The 27,366-nt window shown below is 39.2% G+C and overlaps 2 protein-coding genes and 1 pseudogene across 5 annotated transcripts in view; 2 read left to right on the top strand and 1 right to left on the bottom strand.

Annotated features, from left to right (window-relative positions):
• TRIM59 (tripartite motif containing 59) lies at positions 1 to 22,364 on the top strand. Of its 4 annotated transcripts, none has more exons than XM_039480286.2 (3): positions 1 to 102; positions 1,020 to 1,095; positions 15,727 to 22,364. In XM_039480286.2, the coding sequence occupies exon 3, from the start codon at positions 15,730 to 15,732 to the stop codon at positions 16,939 to 16,941; it is 1,212 nt and encodes a 403-aa protein (XP_039336220.1). In that variant the 5' UTR covers positions 1 to 102; positions 1,020 to 1,095; positions 15,727 to 15,729; the 3' UTR covers positions 16,942 to 22,364. The 4 variants fall into 4 exon arrangements, with proteins under 4 accessions (XP_039336220.1, XP_010334017.1, XP_074261692.1 ...); XM_010335715.2 differs by lacking the exon at positions 1 to 102 and adding an exon at positions 143 to 346; XM_074405591.1 differs by lacking the exon at positions 1 to 102 and adding an exon at positions 398 to 730.
• Positions 2,272 to 14,454, top strand: LOC101034290 (small ribosomal subunit protein eS6-like; annotated as a pseudogene).
• Positions 20,804 to 27,366, bottom strand: part of SMC4 (structural maintenance of chromosomes 4) — a 38,308-nt gene continuing 31,745 nt past the window's right edge. The window contains exons 17-23 of the mRNA XM_074405593.1: positions 25,901 to 26,090; positions 24,601 to 24,745; positions 24,151 to 24,324; positions 23,546 to 23,728; positions 23,015 to 23,247; positions 22,031 to 22,214; positions 20,804 to 21,610 (exon numbers count right to left, since the gene is read on the bottom strand). Coding sequence (XP_074261694.1) covers positions 21,458 to 21,610; positions 22,031 to 22,214; positions 23,015 to 23,247; positions 23,546 to 23,728; positions 24,151 to 24,324; positions 24,601 to 24,745; positions 25,901 to 26,090 — 1,262 coding nt within the window. The 3' untranslated portion in view covers positions 20,804 to 21,457. The remainder of the gene's footprint in view (positions 21,611 to 22,030; positions 22,215 to 23,014; positions 23,248 to 23,545; positions 23,729 to 24,150; positions 24,325 to 24,600; positions 24,746 to 25,900; positions 26,091 to 27,366) is intronic.

Raw genomic sequence — 27,366 nt, 5'->3', positions numbered from 1 at the left:
GGGCGGAAGAGGGCGGGGCCTCGGAGCGGCTCTCAGCATCAGCTGGGAGGGCTTGGCGCTGCTTTGGTGCTGTGGAGTTGCCTGGTCCGCCTCCTCTTCGCGGTGAGTCTAAGAACCTTTTATTCGGACCCGAGAAGGCGGCTCTGAGTCTTTTTTCTTTACCTGGAGCACAGGCTGGTGTGCCCAGTGTGTTTGGCGGGGAATCCTGGGGGCGTGACGATGGAGGGGGCTGGCTTGGGTCCACTCGTTCCGGCTTGTCCCACACAGGAGTTTGGGGAACCACTTTCCCGCCCCTCCGCTCTGGAGCTGGGTTCCTGTGAGGGAGGAGGCCTCTTTGGTGGCGAGGGTGAGAGGAGCGGACGCTGCCGAGTCGGTCCGCCTCGCGGGTGTTCGGGGCTGGCGGGCGCCGAGGCGGAGACTCTTTAGGAGGGAGGCCTGGGAGAGTGGAGCTTCGAGAAGGGGAAGGGAGGAGTACCGCCATTTTGAGCCCCTTTGTGCGAGGTGCTCGCAGGACTTAACTGGGTTAGGTGCAGTTATGCCCATTTCACAGATGTGAAGCCTCAATTTTGAGGTGCATTAGGTACATCTGACCCAGGGTCCCACAGCATTGAAATGGCAGAACAGAGAGATGAGCAGACTATATTAAATCAGTTTTAATTTCGAGCTGGCAAAGTCTTATTCCTATGGATGCTTTTGTCTTGCAGTTAATTTTAAGCACTCTGAAATGACCGTGAGTATTGGTTCTGCCATCACCATTGTTGGTTAATATTGTCGAGAGCTCATAAACTATTTGACATTGCAAAAAGAGGTCCTTCGTGACAGTCTGTTAGTTCATAGAGTTGGGATTTTCAAGGTACTAGCGATACCTCCACTTCAGCTCCAGCAGCTGTTGGTATTTGTGACTTTTCTGAAAACAGTGAGACACAGTGAAGATAAAAATCAAAGACAGTGAACTAAACGATTTTTTGACATGAGACAATAAATCGAAAACATTAAAGATAACATTATTTTAATTTTAGAATAAGAAGAAAAGATTCTGGAAGAGTTGGAGAAGATAGTGCATTCAGTCCCCAAACCAGCAGATCGGCAAAGTAGGTAAGTTCTGAGAGATTAAGTGACTATGGAAAACATTTTAATTAAGTTCTTACAGAGTGTATGATTTAAACTATTAGGTGAAATTTAAAAGTCTTGAAAAAACATTCTGTTGGTAGAGTAAGTAGCCATTTAATTTGGCAAGACGAAATTTTGAGTTTAGGTAATGTTAGTTTTGACATTGCCTTTCACCAAACACGTTGCTGAATATTTTCCATTGGATATATTTTTACTTTGAAAGGTATAACAAAAGCAATTAAAGCCTCAACTTCTCAAGTCAATTCCTGGTTAAATTGAATTAATAGTTAAAATCAGCTGGCCATAGTTTTTTTTTTTTTTTTTTTTCAATTTGGAAAAGTTTTGCTGCCTTCTTATTGTATTTGTATATTTATATGTGACAAGATTATTTTTTTAAAATCTTGCTTCTCAGGCTTTCTGGGACAGTGTTTAAAAATATCCTATATATGCCGGGCGCGGTGGCTCAAGCCTGTAATCCCAGCACTTTGGGAGGCCGAGGCGGGTGGATCACGAGGTCGAGAGATCGAGACCATCCTGGTCAACATGGTGAAACCCCGTCTCTACTAAAAGTGCAAAAAATTAGCTGGGCATGGTGGCACGTGCCTGTAGTCCCAGCTACTGAGGAGGCTGAGGCAGGAGAATTGCCTGAGCCCAGGAGGCGGAGGTTGCGGTGAGCCGAGATCGCGCCATTGCACTCCAGCCTGGGTAACAAGAGCGAAACTCCGTCTCAAAAAAAAAAAAAAAAGGCCGGGCACGGTGGCTCAAGCCTGTAATCCCAGCACTTTGGGAGGCCGAGGCGGGTGGATCACGAGGTCGAGAGTTCGAGACCATCCTGGTCGACATGGTGAAACCCCGTCTCTACTAAAAATACAAAAAATCAGCTGGGCATGGTGGCGTGTGCCTGTAATCCCAGCTGCTCAGGAGGCTGAGGCAGGAGAATTGCCTGAACCCAGGAGGCGGAGGTTGCGGTGAGCCGAGATCAGGCCATTGCACTCCAGCCTGGGTAACAAGAGCGAAACTCCGTCTCAAAAAAAAAAAAAAAAAAAAAAAAAAAATATATATATCTCCTATATATGTATATCAGTGGTGCAGTTGTAGTTATTTCTTAAGTAAGGCTTGAATTGCATGAAATATGTTTCTTCTTTATCAGCCCACAAAGACATGAGCCCAGTTTGGGTGGTGGCACCACTTAAAGCTGACTCATTAGAAGTCTTTGGGCAAGTCATCGAATTCTATACTTTAGTAAATATATTTTCTTTTCAGAGGTTGTAAAATGTAATGAACGTTTTATAGCCGTTCATGTTTAGAGCTGAAAGGCAGGAAAGCATTAGTGAATTAAACCTTAAAAACTGGTTTATACAGCAGACTGGGTAATTATATTTTTTGGTGCTATTTAATTCATCATCTGTTATACTAGTTGTTACCTAACATGCCAGTTAGACATCATGGAGGCTCCTTAGTGAATTGGCCCTCTGGAGAAAGACTTAATAAAAACTTTGGAAATTCAGAAATGTATTTGTTTTTGACACTTAAACACACTAGACATTAGTGAAATAATTTATAAGTAGAGTGATTTAGTCAGGTTTCTTTCTGAGAAGATTTCATTTTCTTATATTCATATTTCTTGGTGACTTAAAAGAGAAGCAGGAAATCTTTTTTTTTTTTTTTTTGGGCATAGGATTTGCATGGATTTGTTTTAAGAAGAGGAAGTCTAAATTCTTAGGTGAAAGAGTTAGGGGAAAATAGAGAAAGAGGTGAGATGTAGGTGAATGGAGGATAAATGATGGTATAGGGTCCCTGAGAGGTCAGGGCATGGTGGAATTCAAGGTACTGGTTCTTTTTCTTTCTTTCTTTCTTTTTTTTAAATAAGAAAAAGAATAAAGAAGAGGAAGAAAGAGGAAGAGGGAGAGAGGATGGGGGTATTGCTTTATTCCCCGGGCTAGAATGCAATCTAAATATGGGTATGCCTGTAATTGTCCTATAATGGAGACATAAAAGAAAATGAGGGAAGAGAATAACAAATAAGGAGCCAACCAACATTTCGTTTAAACTTCTAAGTTGATATGATGTGGTTCTGATAAGAGTGTATATTTTGTGTATTTAAAGTGGAGAGTTCTATAAATGTTAATTACGTTTACTTGTTCCAGATCTGAGTTCAAGTCCTGGATATCGTTGTTAATTTTCTGTCTCATTGATCTGTCTAATATTAATGTTGAAGTCTCCCACTATTATTGTGTGGGAGTCTAAGTCTCTTTATTAGTCTTGTATGTCTGGGTATTGCTGTATTGGGTGCGTATATATTTAGGATCTTTAGCTCTTGTTGTTGCATTGATCCTTTTATCATTATATAATGTCCTTCTTTGCTTCTTTTGATCTTTGTTGCTTTAATGACTATTTTATCAGAGGCAAAAATTGTAACTTCTGCTTTTTATTTATTTATTTTAGCTCTCTGGTTGGTAAATCTTTCTCCATCCCTTGTTTTGAGTCTTTGTGTATCCTTGCATGTGAGATGGGTCTGGATGCAGCATACTGATGGGTTTTAGTTTTTTATTCAAATTGGTTGTCTTTGGATTGGGGGATTTAGTCGATTTAAATTTAGAATTAATAATGACATATGTGAGTTTAATACTGCCATTTAATATTAGCTGGCTATTTTGCCCATTAGTTGATGTAAATTCTTCATTTTATTGATGCTCTTTTTAGTAGTTTTTAGAAAGGCTGATACTGTTTGTTCCTTTCTATGTGTAGTGGTTCTTTCAGAAGCTCTTGTAAAGCAGGTCTGGTGGTGATGAAATCTCTTGAGTGCTTGTTTATTCAGAAAAAACTTTATTTTTCCTTCACTTACGAAGCTTAGTTTGGCTGGATGTGAAATTCTTGGTTGAAAGTTCTTTTCTTTAAGGATGTTGAATATTGGTCCCCACTCTCTTCTGGCTTGTAGGGTTTCTGCTGAGAGATCTGCTGTAAGTCTGATAGGTTTCCCTTTGTGGGTAACCTGACCTTTCTCTTTGGCTGCCCTTAGTATTTTCTCCTTCATTTCAACCCTGGCGAATCTGACGATTATGTGCCTTGGAGTTGCTCTTCTTGAGGAATATCTTTGTGGTGTTCTCTGTATTACCTGGAGTTGAATATTATCCTGCCTTACTAGGTTGGGAAAATTTTCCTGAATAATATCCTGAAGCGTATTTTCCAGCTTGGATTCATTCTCTTTGTCACATTCAGGTACACCTATCAAGCGTAGATTAGGTCTTTTCACATAGTCCCATAATTCTTGGAGACTTTGCTCGTTCGTTTTTATCCTTTTTTCTCTAATCTTGTCTTCTTGTTTTATTTCATTGAGTTGGTCTTCGACCTCTGATGTCCTTTCTTCTGCTTGATCAATTCGGCTGTTAAAACTTGTGCATACTTCACGTACTTCTCGTATTGTGTTTTTCAGCTCCATCAATTCACTTATATTCCTCTCTAAATTGTGTATTCTTGTTAACATTTCGCCAAACCTTTTTTTAAAGGTCTTTGTTTCTTTAGATTGTGTTAGAACAAGTTCTTTTAATTCACAGAAGTTGCTCATTATCCACATTTTGAAGCCTGCTTCTGTAATTGGAACACACTTGTTCTCCATCAAGCCTTGTTTCGTTGCTGATGAGGAACTGTGATCCCCTGCTGAGGAAGAGGCGTTCTGATCTTGGGTATTCTCAGCCTTTTTTGGCTGTTTTCTTCCCTTCGTTATAAATTTATCCATCTGTGGTCTTTGTATTTACCGTCCTTGTAATTGGGTTTCTGAGTGGACGTCCAACTTACTGATTCCCAGCGCCGAAATCTGAGCAACCCACTGCGCCGACTAAATCAGCGGCGTTAAGGTTGATGGTGCTTTTCTGACTCTGCACCAAGAACCGACGCTCCGAGGCGCCGGCAAAACCGCCTCGCCGGTCACAAGAGTCGCGCTGGCGGCCCGTGGGGCTCCTCCGCTGGGAATCTCCTGGTGCGTGAGCAACAAGAATTCATGTGAAGGTGTGGTGTCCTCTCCTTCTTTGCGCTTTCACTGAGAGGTACAATCCCGAGCTGCTGGTGATCAGCCATCTTGGATCTCTCTCCAGAAGCAGGAAATCTTGAAGTGCTAGTTTTCACACGGACTTAGTATTCACTAGAGGAAAATAAATTTTACATAGATTATTTTGCTTTTTTGCTTTTTAAAGACAAAATAGTATAAATTGATTCAAATTCATTTAGGAAAAGAAAGACTGGATAATAGGGAAGATACAATTTTTTTAAAGTTTTTTTTTCACTGTGTAAGATATACTTAAGATAAAATTTACATTGTAATCTTTTTTTCTTTTTTTTTGAGGCAGAGTTCTGTCTTGTTCCACCAGGCTGGAGTGCAGTGGCACGATCTCTGGTCACTGCAACCTCTGCCTCCTGGGTTCAAGCAATTCTGCCTCAGCCTCCCAAGTAGCTGGGACTATAGGCGTGCACCACCACACCCAGCTAATTTTTGTATTTTTAGTAGAGATGGGATTTCATCATGTTGGCCAGGATGGTCTCAAACTCCTGACCTAGTGATCCACCCGCCTTGGCCTCCAAAGTGCTGGGATTACAAGCATGAGCCACTGCATTGTTATCTTTATAAGTATGCAGTTTGGTGGTATTAAATACATTCAGATTGTTTTGTAACTATCACCACTATCTCCAGAACTTTTTCATATTTCCAAAACTGAAAACTGTACCCATTAAACCTCAACCTTTTGGCACCAGTGACCAGTCTTGTGGAAACCAGTTTTTCCATGGATAAAGGTCGGGTGGGTGGTGGATGGTTTTGGGATAAAACTTCCACTGCGTATCATCAGGCATTAGTTAGATTCTCACAATGAGTCCACAACCTAGATCCCTCGAATGTGTAGTTTACAGTAGGGTTTACACTGTTATGAGACTCTAATGCAGCCACTGATCTGGCAGGAGGTGGAGTTCAGGCGGGCTTGCCCCCACCATAGCAGGGGTGTGGGGTGGGTAGGGAGGGTTTGAGACCCCTGCACTAAGTAGTAACTCAGCATATTCCCTGCTCTACCATTTTACTTTCTTTGTGGACTGCTTATTGGTTTTGATTTTTCACATATACATGATTGGAAATTTTTTTTCCCATTGAACTGAGTGAATTATATTAATAGATTTTCTGTTAGTGAATTAACTTTATATTTCTGTAAAGAACCTTACTTAGTCATGGTACAGTGTTTTTTTTTTAATGTACTCCTGTATTTTTGCTAACATTGTATTTAGAATTTTACATCAGTGTCCATTTTGGAAATTTGTCCATTTTTAATTTGTATTATCTCAGGTTTTGGAGTCGTATTATACTGTCTTCAAAACAGTTAGCAAACTTTTCATATTTGTATTTTGGAACAGTTGAGTAGGGTCTAGTCCACACTTTAAGGGAGAGGAGATTTCGAGAGTATCCAGGAAGTGTAGGTCATTGGGGGCCATTTTAGAGGCTGCTTATCACAGATGAACTAATGGCTTGTTTATTTACTTAAATAACCAACTCTTAGACCAGTCATGGTGGCTCACAACTATATTCTTAGCCCTTTGGGAGGCTGAGGCGGGAGGATCTCTTGAGACCAGGATTTTAAGAGCAGCCTGCAGTGAGACCCTATCTCTACAAAGCATAAAAACATGAGGCACGTGTGTTGACATGCACCTGTAGTTCCAGCTACTTGGAAGGCTGAGCTGGGAGGATTGTTTGAGCCTGGGAAGTTGAGGCTGAAGCGAGCCTTCGTCACACCACTGCATTCTAGCTCTGGTGACAGAACAAGATTCTGTCTCAAAAAGAGCCATCTTTCGGATTTATCAGTTCTAGCAATTTTTTTTTTTTTTTTTTGATACAGAGTCTTGCTCTGTCACCTAGACTGGAGTGCAATGGTGTGATCTTGGCTCACTGTAACCTCTGCTTCCCGGGTTCAAGTGATTTTCCTGTTTCAGCCTCCCCAGTAGCTAGGATTATAGGCATGCACTACCACACCTAGCTCATTTTTGTGTTTTTAGTAGAGATGGGGTTTCACCATGTTGGCCAGGATGGTCTCTATCTCTTGACCTCGTGATCTGCCTGCCTCAGCCTCCCAAAGTGCTGGGATTATAGGCGTGAGCCACCACGCCTGGCTAGTTTTAGCGATTTAAATTTTCTAGTTCATTATCATCTTCCATTTTTCTGTCTTTTTTTTTCTTCTTTTATGAAGACAAAATCTGGCTCTGTAGTTTAGGCTGGAATGCAGTGGTACGACCATGGCTCAAGGCTCACTGCAGCCTAGACCTCCCAGGCTCAAGCAATCCATCCTCCTCAGCGTCCTGAGTAGCTAGGACTAATAGGCGTGTACCACTATGCTTAGCCAAGTTCTTTATTTTTTGTAGAGATGGGGTTTCACTGTTTTGCCAGGGCTGGTCTCAAACTGCTGGGCTCAAATGATCCTCCCACTTTGGCATTCTCGGGTGCTGGGATTACAGGTGTGAGTGACCACATCAGGCCTATCTTTATTCTTTTTTTCCCTTTTAAAAGTTGAATTCTTGGCCGGGCGCGGTGGCTCAAGCCTGTAATCCCAGCACTTTGGGAGGCCGAGGCGGGTGGATCACGAGGTCAAGAGATCGAGACCATCCTGGTCAACATGGTGAAACCCCGTCTCTACTAAAAATACTAGAAATTAGCTGGGCATGGTGGCGTGTGCCTGTAATCCCAGCTACTCAGGAGGCTGAGGCAGGAGAATCGCCTGAACCCAGGAGGCGGAGGTTGCGGTGAGCCGAGATCGCGCCATTGCACTCCAGCCTGGGCAACAAGAGCGAAACTCCGTCTCAAAAAAAAAAAAAAAAAAAAAAGTTGAATTCTCATTTTGTATTCTTTTTGGTTTGGTGAGGAAAGTGTATGGTGTCAGCTCTGCCCATATCATTTTTTTTTTTTTTTTTTTAGACGGAGTTTCACTCTTGTTACCCAGGCTGGAGTGCAATGGCGCGATCTCGGCTCACCGCAACCTCCGCCTCCTGGGTTCAGGCGATTCTCCTGCCTCAGCCTCCTGAGTAGCTGGGATTACAGGCATGTGCCACCATGCCCAGCTAATTTTTTTGTGTTTTTAGTAGAGACGGGGTTTCACCATGTTGACCAGGATGGTCTCGATCTCTCGACCTCATGATCCACCCGCCTTGGCCTCCCAAAGTGCTGGGATTACAGGCTTGAGCCACCGTGCCTGGCCTTCATTTTTTTTTTTTTAACTCTGCAGATTTCACTGAGAGTATTTCTGTTGTTTCACATGAATAAATTATGTCTTGGCTATGTACAGAATTCTCAGCTCATATCCTTGTCCTTCTAGACCTTGTGGACATTGCTACATTGTCTTCTGGCATTTCTTGCTGCGGGTGATGTTCTGATTATTTCCTGCTGTGTAACAAACATCTGAAAGTTTAGCTGGCCTGATGTTCAAGATGTCTTTTTCACTCATCTGTCTGGCAACTCCTTGCCCTTCTACTTGGCCTGTCTCTTCAGCAAAGTAGTCTGGACTTCTTACATAGCAGTTTGTGGCTCTGAGGCAGCAACCTGCCAAGTTAGTTAAGGGCTATACCTAAAACTACCACATCACTTAACATTGTGTCCTATTGGTCAAAGCAGTCACATGGCCCACACACATTCTAATAGGGGGAGAATTGATTTCATCTCTTCATGCACAGGGAGTAGCAGCAAACTCACATTACAGGACAGCACATGTGGGAGATAATTACTGTGGCCATTCCAATTTTGGAAATGAGTCTCCCAAAGGAGAATTCTGAGACCTTTGATTTTGTTTTCCTTTTTTCATCCTTCTCTATGTGGATTCTTGTAGGATTATCTTTAGTTCTTTAAAATTTTGTTATATTTTTAATTGCTTACTAGTTAAAAGTAAAACCATAATTTATAATGAAAAACAGATTGTTGCTCTCTAGAAGCAGTCACTTTTATCTTTTTTAACATTTCTTATGGCATTTCTTCTATATTTCTAGATTTTTTTTTGTGATTTCTTTATATGTTGACTTTCTTATAAGGAAAGATTAACTTTTAGTTCTTAAACTGTTTCCTTCCCTTATTTTCCCCCTCAATATAATTTTGTCACTTTCTGGTAAAATCAGTATTTGATATTTACAATATTATGACTATTACTATGACAGCTGAGTCATATACTATAATATTAATCTTTCCTGTCTTTCATGATTCTATCACTTTTTTCCCCTAAATTTAGTTACTGTTCAATATGTTTCAGACACATGAAATATTCTGTCAGTTCCATTTATTTACTTAAAGATCTGTCTTCAGGATCTGTCTTCCTCTTCTGGAGCGATTCTTCTCTAGGCTTTCACAGTTGTCCTGGACTTTATTTCACCATTATGCTGGTGAACATTCCTGCTTTTCTTTTCTCCCTGCAGTAGCTTCTTTAGAAAGAGTTGGCAGAAGGTGGTTCCATTTTTGAGACCTTATATGTCAAACTGTTTTTTTTTATCAAAATGGATTGATTTTTTTTTCTAGGTATAGAATTTTATTTTCCATTTTGGAAGCCATTTTTTTCCCCCTGAGAATATCAAAGGCATTATTTCATTGTTTTGGAGTTTCCAGTGTTACTGATGTTTTTACTGTTTGGAAACCTACATACAGCATAGCTAAATCCAAGATGTTCATTCTAGAAAATATACATAGGTAAAGTTTTTGCTCTTTTTCTTCCCCTCGGAAGCCTAGGCTGCTTGTGGAAAATTTCTGCTGCATAAAATTTCATACTGGTTTCCGAAAGTACTAGCCTCTAAGCATGATAGCCATGTATATCTTTTTTCTTTTTCTTTTTCTCTTTTTCTTAAAAGACAGGGTCTTGCTCTGTTGCCTAGGCTGGAGTCCAGTGGCACGGTTGTGGCTCACTGCAGTCTCAATTTCTTGGGCTCAAGTGATCCTTCTGCCTCAGTCTCCCGAGTAGCTGGGACTGTAGGCATTTATTACTGTGCCCTACTAATGTTTAATTTTTTGTAGAGATGGGGTCTCACAGTGTTGCCCAGGTTGGTCTTGAACTCCTGGCTTCAAGTGATCCTCCCACCTTGGCCTCCCAAAGTGCCGGAATTACAGGTGTGAGCCACCGCACCTGGCCCACCTATATAGTTTACTTCTCAGGCAGCAACCAGAGTCAGAAAGTTCCTCGCCTTACAAAGTTATTTTTCAGTTCTAGTTTGTCTTGAATTTGTTGCCTAAAATAAGTTTTTAATAAATAAATTAGTGAGAAAAGGGTAGTTGAGAGTAGGTTTTGACTTCTGTGATCTTTTAAGTTATCCACAAATTTTTGTCTGAAAAGTAAACATATGATAGCAGTAACTTTGAGACCAACCATGACTTTTGCTTCCTTTTTTTTTTTTTGAGACAGAGTCTTGCTTTGTCACCTAGGCTGGAGTGTAGTCATGCCATCTTGTACCTTAGCCTCTTGAGTAGCTGGGAGTACTGGCGGATGCCACCATGCCTGGCTAATTTTTGTATTTTTAGTAGATACAGCATTTTACCATGTTGGCTAGGCTGGTCTCAAACTCCTGGCCTCAAGTGATCCACCTGCCTTGGCCTGCTTCCATTTTATATAAGATTAGGAAATGACATTTTGTTTACAATGTTGTGAATATTCTCATTCTAAAGAAAGTTGAGCTTTTGGCCCCTCAAACAACTCTGAGAATGAAATACATTCTCAGAGTTGTTTCCTAGCTTTTGGCAAATATAGGATGGGGTTTGGAGAGAAGAGTTAGATTGTGTTTTAGGACTAATTTTGCTACTTAAACAATTTAATAGCTCCAGTAATGTTAAATCTAGATTAAATGCATGTCCACTGCTCAAATTTTGTTTCCTACAAAGTGTTACTCTGTTTATTCCTTCATGTGAATTCTGACATCACTGAAATACTGTGAAAAACACGTTTGTTTTTCTTGGATGGTTTCTGTATGACTTCAGAGCTTTCTGTAGGTGTAGGGTAAAGTTGTATGGTCTTGCCAACATGCACTCACTTGAATTTATCTGCAGTGAATGTCATCTTCTTTACTGTTGCTCAATTACTTTAGTTTGCTGGAATGCTTCACAGTTCAAGCTTAGTCTCTGTGACACACTTTGGCTCACTTGAGATCTGAATGCCGTCAGTCTGAATGGAGTATTTTCTGAGAGATTTGCCTTTTACACCTTTTCCTAAGCAGAGATTTTGCTATTAAACCCCCCAAAAAACAAAAGTCTGTATTAGCCGCTGGTTTTTGAAAAGGCGTGAGTTCACTGAACCAATAACAAGTAAATGCCTACTGTGTTAAAATTTGCGTCTGAATTGCAGGAATATAACCATAGTTTAGACACAATTCCTGCTCTTACAGGAGGCCTACATTCTAATGTATACAGAAGAGTTGCAGAATTGTTTTAAATAAAATGCTGTTAAAGTGCTATGAAGTAGAAGTGCAGTGTTTAGTGAGAATGACAGGGGACCTAATCTGGGGAAAAGGCAGGCTCAAGTTGAGGCTTAAAGGAAGAGTAAGAGTTTGACAGTTGGTAGCTTCTTTTCCATGGCACCTCGAAGGAGTATATAGAGGTGCTTCAAGGTGAAGCTGAACATCTCCTTCCCAGCTACTGGCTGCCAGAAACTCATTGAAGTGGACGATGAATGCAAACTTCGTGCTTTTTATGAGAAGCGTATGGCAACAGAAGTTGCTGCTGATGCACTGGGTGAAGAATGGAAGGGTTATGTGGTCTGAATCAGTGGTGGGAACGACAAACAAGGTTTCCCCATGAAGCAGGGTGTCTTAACCCATGGCCATGTCCGCCTGCTACTGAGTAAGGGGCATTCCTGTTACAGACCAAGGAGAACTAGAGAAAGAGAAAATCAGTTTGTGGTTGCATTGTGGATGCTAATCTGAGCATTCTCAATTTGGTTATTGTAAAAAAAAAAAAAATGAGAGGAGGATATTCCTGGACTAACTGATACCACCATGCCTCGTCGCCTGGGACCCAAAAGAGCTAGCAGAATCTGCAAACTTTTCAGCCTTTCTAAAGATGATGATGTCCGCCAGTATGTTGTAAGAAAGCCCTTAAATAAAGAAGGTAAGAAACCTAGGACCAAAGCACCCAAGATTCAGTGTCTTGTTACTCCACGTGTCCTGCAGCACAAACGGTGGCATATTGCTCTGAAGAAGCAGTGTGCTAAGAACAATAAGGAAGAGGCCGCAGAATATGCTAAACTTTTGGCCAAGAGAATGAAGGAGGCTAAAGAAAAGCACCAGGAACAAATTGCGAAGAGACGCAGACTTTCGTCTCTGCGAGCTTCTACTTTTAAGTCTGAATCCAGTCAGAAATAAGATGTTTTGAGTAACAAATAAGATCAGGCTCAAAAAGATGTTTTGAGTAACGAATAAGATAAGGCTCAAAAAAAAAAGAGTTTGACAGTTGGTAAAGAAAAGGGGCCAAGTTTGCTTTTTATTAAAAATGCAATTAGTGGCTGGGCACGGTGGCTCACGCCTGTAATCCGAGTAGTTTGGGAGGCCGAGGCAGGTGGATCATGAGGTCAACAGATCGAGACCATCCTGGTCAATGTGGTGAAACCCCCTCTCTACTAAAAATACAAAGCATTAGCTGGGCATGGTGGTGCGCGCCTGTAATCCCAGCTACTCAGGAGGCTGAGGCAGGAGAATTGCCTGAACCCAGGAGGCGGAAGTTGTGGTGAGCCGAGATCGCGCCATTGCACTCCAGCCTGGGTAACAACAGTGAAACTCCGTCTCAATAAATAAATAAATAAATAAAATAATTAAAAAAATCAGGTTAAGGCCGGGCGCGGTGGCTCAAGCCTGTAATCCCAGCACTTTGGGAGGCCGAGGCGGGTAGATCACAAGGTCAAGAGATCGAGACCATCCTGGTCAACATGGTGAAACCCCATCTCTACTAAAAATACATAAAAAATTAGCTGGGCATGGTGGCACATGCCTGTAATCCCAGCTACTCAGAAGGCTGAGGCAGGAGAATTCCCTGAGCCCAGGAGGCGGAGGTTGTGGTGAGCCAAGATCACGCCATTGCACTCCAGCCTGGGTAACAAGAGCGAAACTCCGTCTCAAAAAAAAAAAATCAGGTTAAAAATGCAATTAGTTACTTTTAGATGCTGTTTTCACAGATTTTTAATATTGAAAGTTAGTTTTATAGCATGTGATTTGGTAACCTTTATATTTTACATGACTGGCACTTGGGTTTTTAAGTTTTGCTTAAGGTACTTTCGACAGTGGTGTAACTTGATTTTTCTCTATCAAGGAGGAAGCCAGTCTTTACAATTGTGGCCTGTATTGAGGGTAGGTATAAAGGAAGACAGTAAGAGGTGGTAGGATGCAAAATGGTCAGGCTTTTGTTACTGGAAATATCAATAATAGCTTGTCAAGAGGTCAAGTTACTTGTGTCAGAGATGGTCTCTGAACTACTGCTGGGTTTCTTTTTCTGTTTCAGAGAAATACTTATCAAGGGACTTTTTCATGAAGGAAAGATGACTAATGGTCTCCTTCATATTCTTTACCATTTAGTGCTCTAGTTTTTCACTTAAAAATTAAGGCAGTAATTCACAGTTACCATAGTTAAATCTTATCTTTCAAACTGATTTTTTTTTTTTTTTTTGAGACGGAGTTTTGCTCTTGTTACCCAGGCTGGAGTGCAATGGCGCGATCTCGGCTCACCGCAACCTCCGCCTCCTGGGTTCAGGCAATTCTCCTGCCTCAGCCTCCTGAGTAGCTGGGATTATAGGCACGTGCCACAATGCCCAGCTAATTTTTTGTATTTTTAGTAGAGACGGGGTTTCACCATGTTGACCAGGTTGGTCTCGATCTCTGGACCTTGTGATCCACCCGCCTCGGCCTCCCAAAGTGCTGGGATTACAGGCTTGAGCCACTGCGCCCGGCCCAAACTGATTTTTATTATAAGGATTAATTCAGAATTTTTCTGCCTTCTCTATAGATCTCCAAGTTAAAATTACTGCCTTAGAAAATTACACTATGCTGATCCTGGGTTTTAGGCATACTTGTATTCTAATTCAAGAAGCTAAAAAATTTATGGTAGTAACAGTTACTATGGAGAAATTTAATAACTTGCTTTAGAAACCACGATTGAGCCACCTGGTACATGTTTCCTCCTTTTGTATTAAAGAATATACTTTTAATAAGCCTAACTTATTATAATAGAAATAGTCTTGTCTACTCATTTTATGTGTTTGGTTTTGATTTTATCATCTTTTTTTTTTTTTTTTTTTTTTTTGAGACGGAGTTTCGCTCTTGTTACCCAGGCTGGAGTGCAATGGCGCGATCTCGGCTCACCGCAACCTCCGCCTCCTGGGCTCAGGCAATTCTCCTGCCTCAGCCTCCTAAGTAGCTGGGATTACAGGCACGCGCCACCATGCCCAGCTAATTTTTTTGTATTTTTAGTAGAGACGGGGTTTCACCATGTTGACCAGGATGGTCTCGATCTCTCGACCTCATGATCCACCCGCCTCGGCCTCCCAAAGTGCTGGGATTACAGGCTTGAGCCACCGCACCCGGCCTGATTTTATCATCTTAAATATTAAAACATTGCACAGAATATTTGTAATCACTAAATAGACTTTCACAGAAAACTTTGAATTTTACTTAAGTCTTTATTACATATTGTATTAGTCTGTTTTCATGCTGCTGATAAAGACATACTCGAGACTGGGTAATTTATGAGGAAAAAGAGGTTTAATGGACTCAAAATTCTACATAGCTGGGGAGACCTCACAATCATGGTGGAAGGTGAAAGGCATGTCTAACATGGTGGCATACAAGAAGGGAGGATGTGAGCCAAGCAAAAGGGTTCCTTCTTATAAAACCGTCAGATCTCGTGATACTTATTCACTACCGCAACAGCTGTATGGGGGAACCGACCCTGTGATTCAGTTATCTCCCACCGGGCCCCTCCCACAACATGTGGAAATTAAGGGAGCTACAATTCAAGATGAGATTTGGGTGGAGACACAGTCAAACCATGGCACATAGCAACAAATTTAAATAACTCTAATTTGAAGCATTTTACTACAAATTAATGATAATTGCTTTATTTGGGATGATTTTGATCCCTAAGGAATAAACTGTTAATTGTGATCAATCATTCACTATATATACTAGGCATTGGATTACTAAGAAAGGTTCATTTAAAAAATACCTTGTTCTATTTTTTTTTTTTCTTTGAGAAAGAGTCTTGTTCTGTTGCCCAGGCTGGAGTGCAGTGGTGAGATCTTGGCTCACTGCAACCTCTACCTCCTGGGTTCAAGCAATTCTGCTCGGCCTGCTGAGCAGCTGGGATTACAGGTGCATGCCACCATGCCCAGCTAATGTTTTGCATTTTTAGTAGAGACGGGGTTTCAGCATATTGGCCAGGCTGGTCTCGAACTCCTGACCTCGTGATCCACCTGCCTCAGCCTCCTGAAGTGCTGGGATTACAGGCGTGAGCCAATGCGCCCAGCTAAAAATACCTTGTTATCTTTTAAATGACAAAACAGTGTAGTAACAATTTGAAGGTTAATGCCTAGAATGTTAATATGTACAGCTGTCTCTATGTAAGCTTAAAATACTTTTTCCTCTTGACAGGAAATGCACAATTTTGAGGAAGAGTTAACTTGTCCCATATGTTACAGTATTTTTGAAGATCCTCGTGTACTGCCATGCTCCCATACATTTTGTAGAAATTGTTTGGAAAATGTTCTTCAGGCATCTGGTAACTTTTATATATGGAGACCTTTACGAATTCCACTCAAGTGCCCTAATTGCAGAAGTATTATTGAAATTGCTCCAACTGGCATTGAATCTTTACCTGTTAATTTTGCTTTAAGAGCTATTATTGAAAAGTACCAGCAAGAAGACCATCCAGATATTGTCACCTGCCCTGAACATTACAGGCAACCATTAAATGTTTACTGTCTACTAGACAAAAAATTAGTTTGTGGTCATTGCCTTACCATAGGTGAACATCATGGTCATCCTATAGATGACCTTCAAAGTGCCTATTTGAAAGAAAAGAACACTCCTCAAAAACTGCTTGAACAGTTGACTGACACACACTGGACAGATCTTACTCATCTTATTGAAAAGCTGGAAGAACAAAAATCTCATTCTGAGAAAATGGTCCAAGGTGAAAAGGAATTTGTTCTCCAGTATTTTAAGGAGCTTAATGATACATTAGAACAGAAAAAAAAAAAATTCCTAACAGCTCTCTATGATGTTAGCAATCTGATTAATCAAGAATATACTCCACAAATTGAAAGAATGAAAGAAATAAGAGAGCAGCAGCTTGAATTAATGACACTGACAACATCTTTACAAGAAGAGTCTCCACTTAATTTTCTTGAAAAAGTTGATGATGTACGCCAGCGTGTACAGATCTTGAAACAAAGACCCCTTCCTGAGGTTCTACCTGTTGAAATTTATCCTCGAGTAAGCAAAGTATTGAAAGAAGAATGGAACAGAACAGAAATTGGACAAATTAATAAAATTCTCATTCCCAAAATGAAAATTTCTCCAAAAAGGATGCCATGTTCCTGGCCTGATAAGGATGAAAAGGGAATTGAATTTTTGAAAAATTTAAATGTTGTTATAGTTACGTTAATTTCAGTGATACTGATGTTGATACTCTTTTTCAACCAACACATCATAACCTTTTTAAATGAAATTACTTTAGTATGGTTTTCTGAAGCCTCGCTATCCATTGACCAAAGTTTATCTAACAGTCTGCATGATGTAAAGAATATACTGTATCACATTTTCTATTTATTGAAGGAATTCGTATGGAAAATAGTTTCTTATTGAAAACGTCAATCTGAATGGTTTAAATGGGCTGCTTCTGTGCAGCAGAGATTAACCATTGCTAAATGAAAAAAAATAGCAAACAGCTTTATTAGCGCCGCAACTAATAGAAATTGTGTTTATATTTGTTGCTTCTTTTGGTTAGCAATGATATGTCAAAGTTAGAAATGAGATACCTGAAATATTCAAATCAATCTAGTAACTACTTTGAAAGTTAATTATCTATAGTTTATCTAAAGTTAATAAAATCTAGTAACTACTTTGAAAGTTAATTATCCCATTTTTATTGGCTTTGTGAAGGTTAACAATGTTGCTGTGACATTTAAACATTCTTGTACCAATATTGTCTTTTACTATTATTATATACTGCAGTTGATTGGCTTTATAGTTCTTTATATATAGCAAAATCTGAAAGTACACATGCCTTTGTTTTGATGTGGCTTGAAGCTTTTGAATGGGTGAATAAGGATGATAAAGAGGTTTTAAAATCAAGCAACAAAGTCTTAAAGTGATAAGGCATTGCTTAAAGATCTTTTGATCAAACATACGTGTTTTAGGTAGATTTAAGAGCCCTAAATATTTATTAGCATTCCCTCTGAATAAAGCTATTGCTTTTGGGTAGCTGTTAAGGAACAGTGGCTTAAAAAAAAAAACTTTTTGAGAAGAGGTCTCACTTTTCCCCCAGGCTGGAGTGCAGTGGTCTGGCCATCGTTAGCTGCGGTTTCGACCACCCAGGCTCAGTAGATCCTCCTACCTTTGCCTCTGGAGTATCTGGGACAAGGCACATGCTTCCAGGCCTGGCTAATTTTTAAAAAAAGGTGTTTTTTTTTTTTGTTGTTGTTGTAGAAATGTTTTTTACCATATTGCCCAGGTTGGTCTCAAACTTCTGGGCTCAAGGGATCCCCCCACCTTAGCTTCCCGAAGTGCTGGCATTACAGATGTGGCTTTACAGACGTAAGCCACTGTGCCTGGGGTTCAGCATTTTCTAATACTTGTCATATATAGTTCGTGTAAATTTAAGATTGTGTTTAACTTTTCTACTCATCAGTCAAATAAGTTATTTGATAAAAATTCATTTTGGTGGGCCGCGGTGGCTCACACCTGTAATTCCAGCGCTTTGGGAGGCCCAGGAGGGCAGATCATGAGGTCAGATGGAGACCATCCTGGCTAACACGATGAAACCCCATCTCTACTAAAAATACAAATGAGCTGGGCATTGTGGTATGCGCCTATAGTTGCAACTACATGGGAGGCTGAGGCAGAACTGCTTGAACCTGGGAGGCAGAGGTTGTAGTGAGCTGAGACTGCGCCACTGAACGCCAGCCTGGGTGACAGAGCAAGATTGCATCTCAAAAAACTAAAAACCTTCATTCTTACTAGAACAGAATCATGTTCGTGAACTGATCTGCAACAGGTTTTGATGGCATCATGTAGACTTTATTCATATTAAAAACTAGTTCATATTAAAATTTCCATACATTCACTAAAGCTAATGCAAAAGTTCTAACAACTTAATCTTATATTCTTAGCTTTAAGAGAGCTTATTAAATCAAAACCTTGTAGTTCCGTTTAACAGAGACTGGAGTTATGATGCGTATGTTATGACTTTTGGCACACTGTCCATGCAACCCTAAGTGCAAGTTGATTTGCTTTCCAGAAATCCCAAATGGGCTGCTCTTTATCTAGTTCAAAAAGATGTTTTGGGTCAGATTAGACAATGTTCCTGGCTCTACAGATTGCATATAAACTATCATAAATAAATACAGCTTTTTCAGGGAACTAGTTGTAAAACTTAAAAGTTGCATTCATTTTATACTAGTCACACCATAAAAGTGCCTTGCCTGGTAGTTTAAAATACACGTAAGCAATGAAATGTATGCCATCTAATTTTGCATTTCTGTGATGTGAATATTTTTAACCCCCACTCTTTGTAGAGGGAACTGACAAAAGTGACTTGCTCAAGGCCATAGAGCTGTGGAGAGAACCCATACATTATCTTCAGAGTTCATGCTATCACTCAATTTTAAAGTAGGCCAAAATTAATAAGGGTTTATAATTGGTAGGAATTATAGCTAAACACAAAATTATGTATCTATACTATTGACATTGTGTCTTGCCAGTTTTTAGTAAAATTTTTCATTTTGTTATATATAAATACAGTTAAGTTTATGAGTAACTGGTTCTTAGGCTGCTGTTTTGAATTTTTTTTTTTTTTTGAGACGGAGTTTCGCGCTTGTTACCCAGGCTGGAGTGCAGTGGCGCGATCTCGGCTCACCGCAACCTCCGCCTCCTGTGCTCAGGCAATTCTCCTGCCTCAGCCTCCAGAGTAGCTGGGATTACAGGCACGCACCACCATGCCCAGCTAATTTTTTGTATTTTTAGTAGAGACGGGGTTTCACCATGTTGACCAGGGTGGTCTCGATCTCTTGACCTCGTGATCCACCCGCCTCGGCCTCCCAAAGTGCTGGGATTACAGGCTTGAGCCACTGCGCCCGGCACTGTTTTGAATTTTTACCAGGAGGAAGATTGTAAAAGTTAACGTATATAAATCTTAAAATATTTTAAGTTTTATGTATAATGAAATTTTAATAAACTCCTTTTGATATTTGCACTGAGTGGCTTAATGAGAGTTCCACTCAGGAGTGGTAGCTATGGGATTTTCAAATAGGTTCTAAGTACTTCTAATCCTTTGAAACTTAGTACTGCAGGCTGGGGTGCCGTGGCTCATCCCTGTAGTCCCAGCACTTTGGGAGGCTGAGGCAGGCAGATCACTTGAGGCCAGGAGTTTGAGACCAGGTTGGCCAGCATGGCAAAACCACATCTTTTTTTTTTTTTTTTGAGACGGAGTTTTGCTCTTGTTACCCAGGCTGGAGTGCAATGGCACCATCTCGGCTCACTGCAACCTCCGCCTCCTGGGTTCAGGCAATTCTCCTGCCACAGCCTCCTGAGCAGCTGGGATTACAGGCACGTGCAACCATGCCCAGCTAATTTTTTTTGTATTTTTAGTAGAGATGGGGTTTCACCAGGATGGTCTTGATCTCTTGACCTCGTGATCCACCCGCCTCGGTCTCCCAAAGTGCTGGGATTACAGGCTTGAGCCACCGCACCTGGCTGGCAAAACCCCATCATCTTTACCAAAAATACAAAAAGTAGCTGGGCACTGCTGTGCACCTGTAGGCCCAGCCCCTGCAGGTGCTGAGGCAAGAGAATCCCTTGAAACTGTGAGGCGGGGTTGCAGTGGGCCAAGATCTTGCCTCAGCACTCCACCTTGGGTAACTGAGACGCCCCGCCAAAAAAAATAATGGAAGTATTAAATTCTATTCATTTCTCCCACCAAGTGAAAATACTTGATAATTATAGCATTTTAAATGTTTTCCCTTATATATTCTTTATTTAGAACAAATTACCATACTTGAACTTCAGATCTTGCTTTATTTAAAAGGCCATGCTACAAATGTTTACATTTTTATAGTTACGTGATACAAACTGTTTTTTTTTTTTTTTTAAATATCAAAAACAATGGTCCACAGAAGCAACAATTAACTCTGATTCCTTAGGATAAATACCCAGGAATTAAATAGCTAGGGCAGACTTCTACTTCAATACTGCAGGTCCTTCTAAAAACCAAGTGGTTGCCAACTTATGTCCAGTAGCATTATAACATTCTTAAGCCAATAGTGTAAAAATACCCTGACAAATTTATAGGCAAAGATTACTCAAATACAGATGCTCCAACAGAGGGGCTACATCCTGGTAAACCTGTAAGTTGAAACTATCAAGTTGAAATGCATTTGAGTACCCTGATAAAGGTTTCAAAAAGTTGAAAATTTGTAAGTTGAACCATCTTACTTCATACTCATCAAGCAACTATAATGGGATGTTTTTCTACTTTTGAGATGATAGCCTAGGCTTGTTAAAGACACTATCTTAATGTACTGGCTCTCTCTTACAACTTAAGTGGTCAAACACATCAAATTTTAGAAAAGTATATGATACTTAAATTCTCATCACTATAATTCAGAATGACTGGTTTACAAAAATATGTTCCTAGCATTTGGGTAATAATTGGTGATTGTCTAAACTGGTAAGCTAAGTGGAATGCTCCTTAATCGATCCAAGATTAGCTGGCAGACTTTTCTAGTGTAGGTAAGTCAAAGGCCCTCAAAGGTATGCTGAGCCTTGATAGCATAAGCTAGTTTAGGACTTTGCCTCAACTAACATACTAACATACTTTTTACTTTGCTGGCAGCAACTTGGAACTAAGGGCAAGTTATGTGACCCTCCAGGTAGCTCATTTTTCTCCATTGTCTGCTACTTACAGAATGATCATATTTTTGCAATCTAGAAGCAGTTACAGAGAATGTTTTATTAGACCCTATAAATCACTGAACTGCATAAAATAGAAACCAGTTTCGTAATCTAGTTTAAGGAGTATTTTATACAACTCATAATCCTTTACAAATAGAAAAAAATCAGTAATACACTGAATCAATTTGAAGAATCTTCAGTATAAACAAGTTCAACAAAGTCCTTTAGATGCAATTTCTTTTGGATTTACTGCAACACTTTTTGTTATGTTGTATGTCTTGTAAATTCCAATAAGTCTATCTGAAATCTCAAACATATTATTTCGAAGAGAAATTATTATGAACTGTGCATTTTTTGTTTGTTCCTAAAGAGAAAGAAAGAATAAGAAATGTTAAGTAGTAACAGGTAAATCACACAAACATGTAACCTCAAATATTTTTTGGACAATAAACATTACATTGATAACATGTAAAGGAATGATGGCAGGAATAATTCATAAAACAGTATTTGAGTTTGAAAGGAATGTGGTTATTTTGACTTCTAGTGGAAAAAATCTAGGAAAATGACCTAGGACTTTAGCTGTGATTCTGCGATTAATTTGCATTTTTAATTTATATTTTAATCCTCCAAAATGGAAATATTTGGTTCAAATAAAAAATAATCTGGTCTCTACTGATACCAGCAGAGATGGAGTTAGAGAATAAAGAAAAGCTCAATAGTAAGAAATAATGTTTAGGGTACCCCTTTAAGTTTCTGGAATGAAAATCCCAAAATGATTACTTACATATATATAAAATGCAACAATGGACACATTTTTAAAATCAAGGGCTGCATCAATCTCGTCCATGAAGTAAAGAGGAGTGGGCTTGTAGTGATGAAGAGCAAACACCAAAGCCAATGAACTAAGTGTTTTCTCTCCTCCTGAAAGGTTGAAGATCTTTTTCCAGCTTTTCTTAGGTGGTCGAACACTGAAATGATTAAGAAAATCTTAGTCAAATTACTTGTATAGCTAAAGTTAAGACCTCATGATTTGTTTTCTGTTAATTGCCTTATGCCATATTTCTCTTAGGAATATGTTCTTTGCTTTTCACAAATATGAACTTTTTTCTGTTATTTTTTTTATTTTATTTATTTATTTTTTTTGAGACGGAGTTTCGCTCTTGTTACCCAGGCTGGAGTGCAATGGCGCGATCTCGGCTCACCGCAACCTCCGCCTCCTGGGTTCAGGCAATTCTCCTGCCTCAGCCTCCTGAGTAGCTGGGATTACAGGCACGTGCCACCATGCCCAGCTAATTTTTGTATTTTTAGTAGAGACGGGGTTTCACCATGTTGACCAGGACGGTCTCGATCTCTTGACCTCGTGATCCACCCGCCTCAGCCTCCCAAAGTGCTGGGATTACAGGCTTGAGCCACCGCGCCCGGCCTCTTTTTTCTGTTATTTTTATAAAAACATTGGAGGATGAATACATAGGAACACATATCAAAATTTTAAGATTTAAAGAGCGAGGTAAGTACTTCTACTTCTTGCTATTCTTTCCCCTTACCAAATATAATTTCTCAATCCTGATGTTAAAATGGTTTGAAAATTTAAAAGATGAACTAGACAAATATTTTGTCAATACTGGCTGTTTGCAAGCATAAACAGCATGGAAACAAATTAGTATTTATCATCAAATAAAATAAGCTGTACACCTTGCCTTCACATCCTACCTCCAAGAAATACTGTTTGGAGAATATGTAGAAATAGGTTAACAGTGGGATTACAAACCTGAACATGATTCCTTCAGAGAAAGGATCCAAGCTGTCTACAAGCTCCAGTTCAGCGTCTCCTCCCAAAGTAAGCATTTGGTAATTTTCCTTTAATTTATTGGTTATTATATAAAAACCTGCCATAAATTCATTAAGCCTTTGTTTCCGAAGATCTTCATATGCCTGTCTAAAATTATCTCTTTCATGAGTAATTTTGTCCAATTCTGCTACCCGTTGCAAATACAATTCTTCCTGTGAAAAGAATGTTATGATAGGAAAAATCTACTCAGATAAATTTGATATGAGACTTAGCATTGTTAATTATTATTTTTTGAGACGAAGTCTTGCCCTGTTGCCTAGGTTGGATTGCAACGGTGTGACTCAGCTCTCTGCAACCTCTGCCTCCCAGGTTCAAGTGATTCTCCTACCTCAGCCTCTGGAGTAGCTGGGACTACAGGCATGAGCCACCACGCCCTGCTGATAGCATTGTTAATTTACGCTAAGGACTAAAAAGAATTCCAGCTAATATAAGTAAACTGTTCTCTCATACCTTCTTTTTATACTCTGCAACAGCACCGAGGTTTGGCTTCATTTCATGACACTGGGCTTCCAAAAGTGCAATTTGATTTGTTATAGAATCTGGATTCTTGATTGCTTCAAGATCCTCTGGGCTTAGAACTGAAATCTGTTCAACAGGATTATCTTCTATAGGATGCAATGATATTTTTGAAATCTAAAAGTTCAATTTAGGGGAGAGTTAGAAGGCACAATATGACAATTCATTGTTTGAAAAAAATGACAAATTACACAGCTATTAAAACAATAGGATCTGTGACTGATTTGTCTGTCCATTATTTTTCAAAGGACTGACTTCAAGAAAAATAGTTGTGATTACACCGGTGTAATCTTTTCTTAAATGTCCAGATCAGTCCTACAGTGAAAGGGTAGTTGTTTAACAATCACTCAGACTTTTCTGTATATAACAATTTATATTGTTCATTACATCCCATATAAACCGGAGAAGTGATCATAGAATTAACAATCACAACATAGCTCACAAACAAAACCAACAAAATTTAAGAACTCCAACCCCTACAATCCTCCCCAAACCCTTTTTTTAAAAATAATGTTTAAACTAAATGTTAACAGTCTCACCTCTTTTTGCCAATATTTTATTTTAGAATTATGTTCCGCAATGTGACCATCTATTTGTTCAAGTTTCAACTTAATACTAAGTGCATCTTTTTGAAGAGCATGTTCATTTTCTTGAATAACTTTTAATTCTTGAAGCAGATTGCGATATTCTTTCTGGATCTCTGGTAAGGATTTCTAAACACAAAGAATTGCTAGATATAATGTTCCCAAATAGAGCAGTCATTTTCACATTACAAAGATGAAGGAATTACCAATCTCTCCCCATGCACCTTCCATTTTAAAATAGTTTAAGCATTTAAATCCACAAATTATAACATTCTTATTGTACAAATAATTCAGTTATAAAACTTTTAATCTATGAGTGCTTACTACATTCTAGGCACTGATGTCACATATCCACCTCTTTAACTTGGTTCCAGTATCATCCTATCTCCTCTTCGCAAGTCTTACCTCTGCAGCATTTGTATTTTTTACGACCTCTGCTGCTTTGTCCTCAATACTTTTCAGCTCCGCTGTTAGGTCATCCACCTCTTTCTCAGTATCTTTTATTTCTTTCTCTGTACGAAAGACAGTGTCTTGTGCCTTTTTAAGGTTTCTAAAGAAGCAAAATGATGCATTGAAAATGTGGTAACGTGATTCGTTATTGTTTCTAAAAACTTACTAAAGAATTTTTCACATTTAATGTGACATTTTTTCTATTCATAGAGTTTTAAATTTATGACTTACGAAATCATTCGTAAATCAATTTTTGTAGGTTTATACAAACACTTGTGGGATGAGTTGTGTATTTTTCATTATAAAGGTCTTTCTTACATAAGCTGCTTATATCATCTAACTTTGATGCAACACTGTCCATTAAATTATCAAATTCTTGTCATTTTCTCATCAGAGATTCTTAAATCTCTATGCCCGTAAAGTTTTACCTTCAAATGCTTTCCAGTTCAAGACAAGGCAACAAGTACTTCTGAAAGAGTGAAACACTACTTCTCCCTTATTAGCTCTTTATCTTTGAGTTGAGTAAAACACTCTGGATTAATTTAACCAGATAATCAGTATGCAATCAATTTATTTTTTAAAAAGAGATGAAATGGCTGTTTAAATTTCAATATTTTATATACAATACCTAACTTTAATTATTTTGGAAACACGTCAATAAATACCCTAAAAAAAATTAAGGCCGGGCAAGGTGGCTCACGCCTATAATCCCAGCAGGAGGCTGAGGCAGGTGGATTACTTGAGGTCAGGAGTTTAAGAGTAGCCTGACCAACATGGTGAAACCCTGTCTCTACTAAAAATACAAAAATTAGCTGGGCATGGGGCGCACGCCTCTAATCCCAGCTATTTTGGAGGCTGAGGTAGGAGAATTGCTTGAACCTGGAAGGCGGAGGTTGCAGTGAGCCAAGATCACATCACTGCACTCCAACCTGGGCAACAGAGCAAGACTCTGTATCAAAAACTAAAACTGAAAAATAAAATGTAGATTATCAAGAGAACTAATTTTGCTAAGTGATCCTATTTTTACCTCTTTTACTTATTCTTTTAAGGCTTGTATCTATTTAATGATCAACTACTCCCTCCCCCAGACCAGAGAAACAAAGGATAAATGTTCATTATAGGTTTTCCATCATGAAAGTCCTATTAGGTAATGTGTCAGATAAGAGAAACATTTTATGGAACATTAAATAGTAACCTCCTTTCCAATGTAAAGGTAGGGAAAGGGAAAACAGGTTAGATAACATGCATACTCTACCTGTCAGCAGTCTTGATTGCTACTTGGGCTTTAGTAATAGCAGAAGCACATTCATCTAATTGCTTATTTATTTTATCAAGTTTGTCTTGTTGGGCCTTGAGTTTATGATTATTGATTTCTACAATGATATTGTGTAAGCGTTTAACCTCAGCTTCTACTTTACCAGCTTTCTCAGCCACAGCATCATATTCTGAAATTTAAAAATAAAGAACCTAATTTGTGTTTCTATGATAATGAACATCATTTGTTAGATGTATACTTCTTCAGTCAGTATGACTATACATGATGCATTAAAACAAATTCAGACATGGGAAAAAGTACCTTAAAAAAATATCTCATATCAAAACAAATGGTATTATAGTAACACACAGGTTAAATTCTCTGGCTCAGCTGTAAATACACCATTTGTTAATGGCTTCATGTTCTCAGCTTCTTTTAAAGTATCTTTTCAACTTTTCTTAGGGCACTTCCTTGACTACTAAGTTCATAATGGTTTTTAGCCTTAGACACACTATGGGCTTAACTCAGTGTTCACTTGCCCACAGTGAAGAAACTGGTTATTTTCTTCTGCTAACATAACTTTGCAGTTCTCCACATTATAACTAAGTGGGGGACGTAAGATCAATTAGCAATCCTCCTGTGACAATGAAGAATCAAAGTTAATATTTCCCAGATTCCCCTGTAGCTAGGGTTTAGATGTAATTTAGGTCAATTCAATCAAAAGTACTTGGATAATTTGGAAGGCATAAACAAATTGGACATGTTTCTGGCAAGCAGTCCCACAGAAGTCTCGATTTTCTGTAATGAAGTTAGAGGGTCTGGCGTCCAGTCAATAGCTTTGTGAATATTAACAGGCAGTGGCATTGACGATGATGGTATGGATTATAATAGGTACAATGTACTTCTGCTGTTGGTACTTGTAGTAGCATCTTCCAAATTTGAGAGATTACTTTTCAAATGTAGAGAAATTTCTTATTTCTTAATAATAAATTATTCCTGAACGTTTAATCTAGAAACTCTCTTTAGACATCCCAATGACTCTGTAGACAATGTATTACTCTGTCCCTCTCCACCACACCCACCCACCACACAAATCCTATCCTAGTCATAGTGGATTCTGTTCTCCATACTTGAATCTGAATCACTATACAATATAGAACAATGAAAAGGTAGCAAAAAGGTGGGAAATTCAAGCTATCAAGGATACAGAAAGGCAATAAAAAATGCTCAGATAACTGGTGGAGACTACCATAAAGCTCCTATTCGTATGTGGGTATTAGGCACGTAGGATTTGCTGAGAGAAAAGGATTGGATAGATGTAACTACTGCTTCCTTTGTCTTTGCTGTCTTATTAGGCATATGTTGGAATTTATCTTTTTGTACTATATGATCAGGTAATTCTTTAGCCCTACTTTTTATCTCATTTATTGAGTTTAATTCCAGTAGCTCTATTTTTCAAGTATCTG

This window comes from Saimiri boliviensis, chromosome 9 (assembly GCF_048565385.1).
Source record: "Saimiri boliviensis isolate mSaiBol1 chromosome 9, mSaiBol1.pri, whole genome shotgun sequence".
Lineage (NCBI taxonomy): Eukaryota > Metazoa > Chordata > Mammalia > Primates > Cebidae > Saimiri > Saimiri boliviensis.
The sequence above is the reverse complement of the archived record's forward strand: the minus strand, read 5'-3'. Positions and strand labels throughout refer to the sequence as shown.

What these genes read in the sequence shown, in the direction of transcription:
- TRIM59 (XM_039480286.2), top strand. Translation starts at nt 15,730, where the DNA reads ATGCACAATTTTGAGGAAGAGTTAACTTGTCCCATATGTTACAGTATT.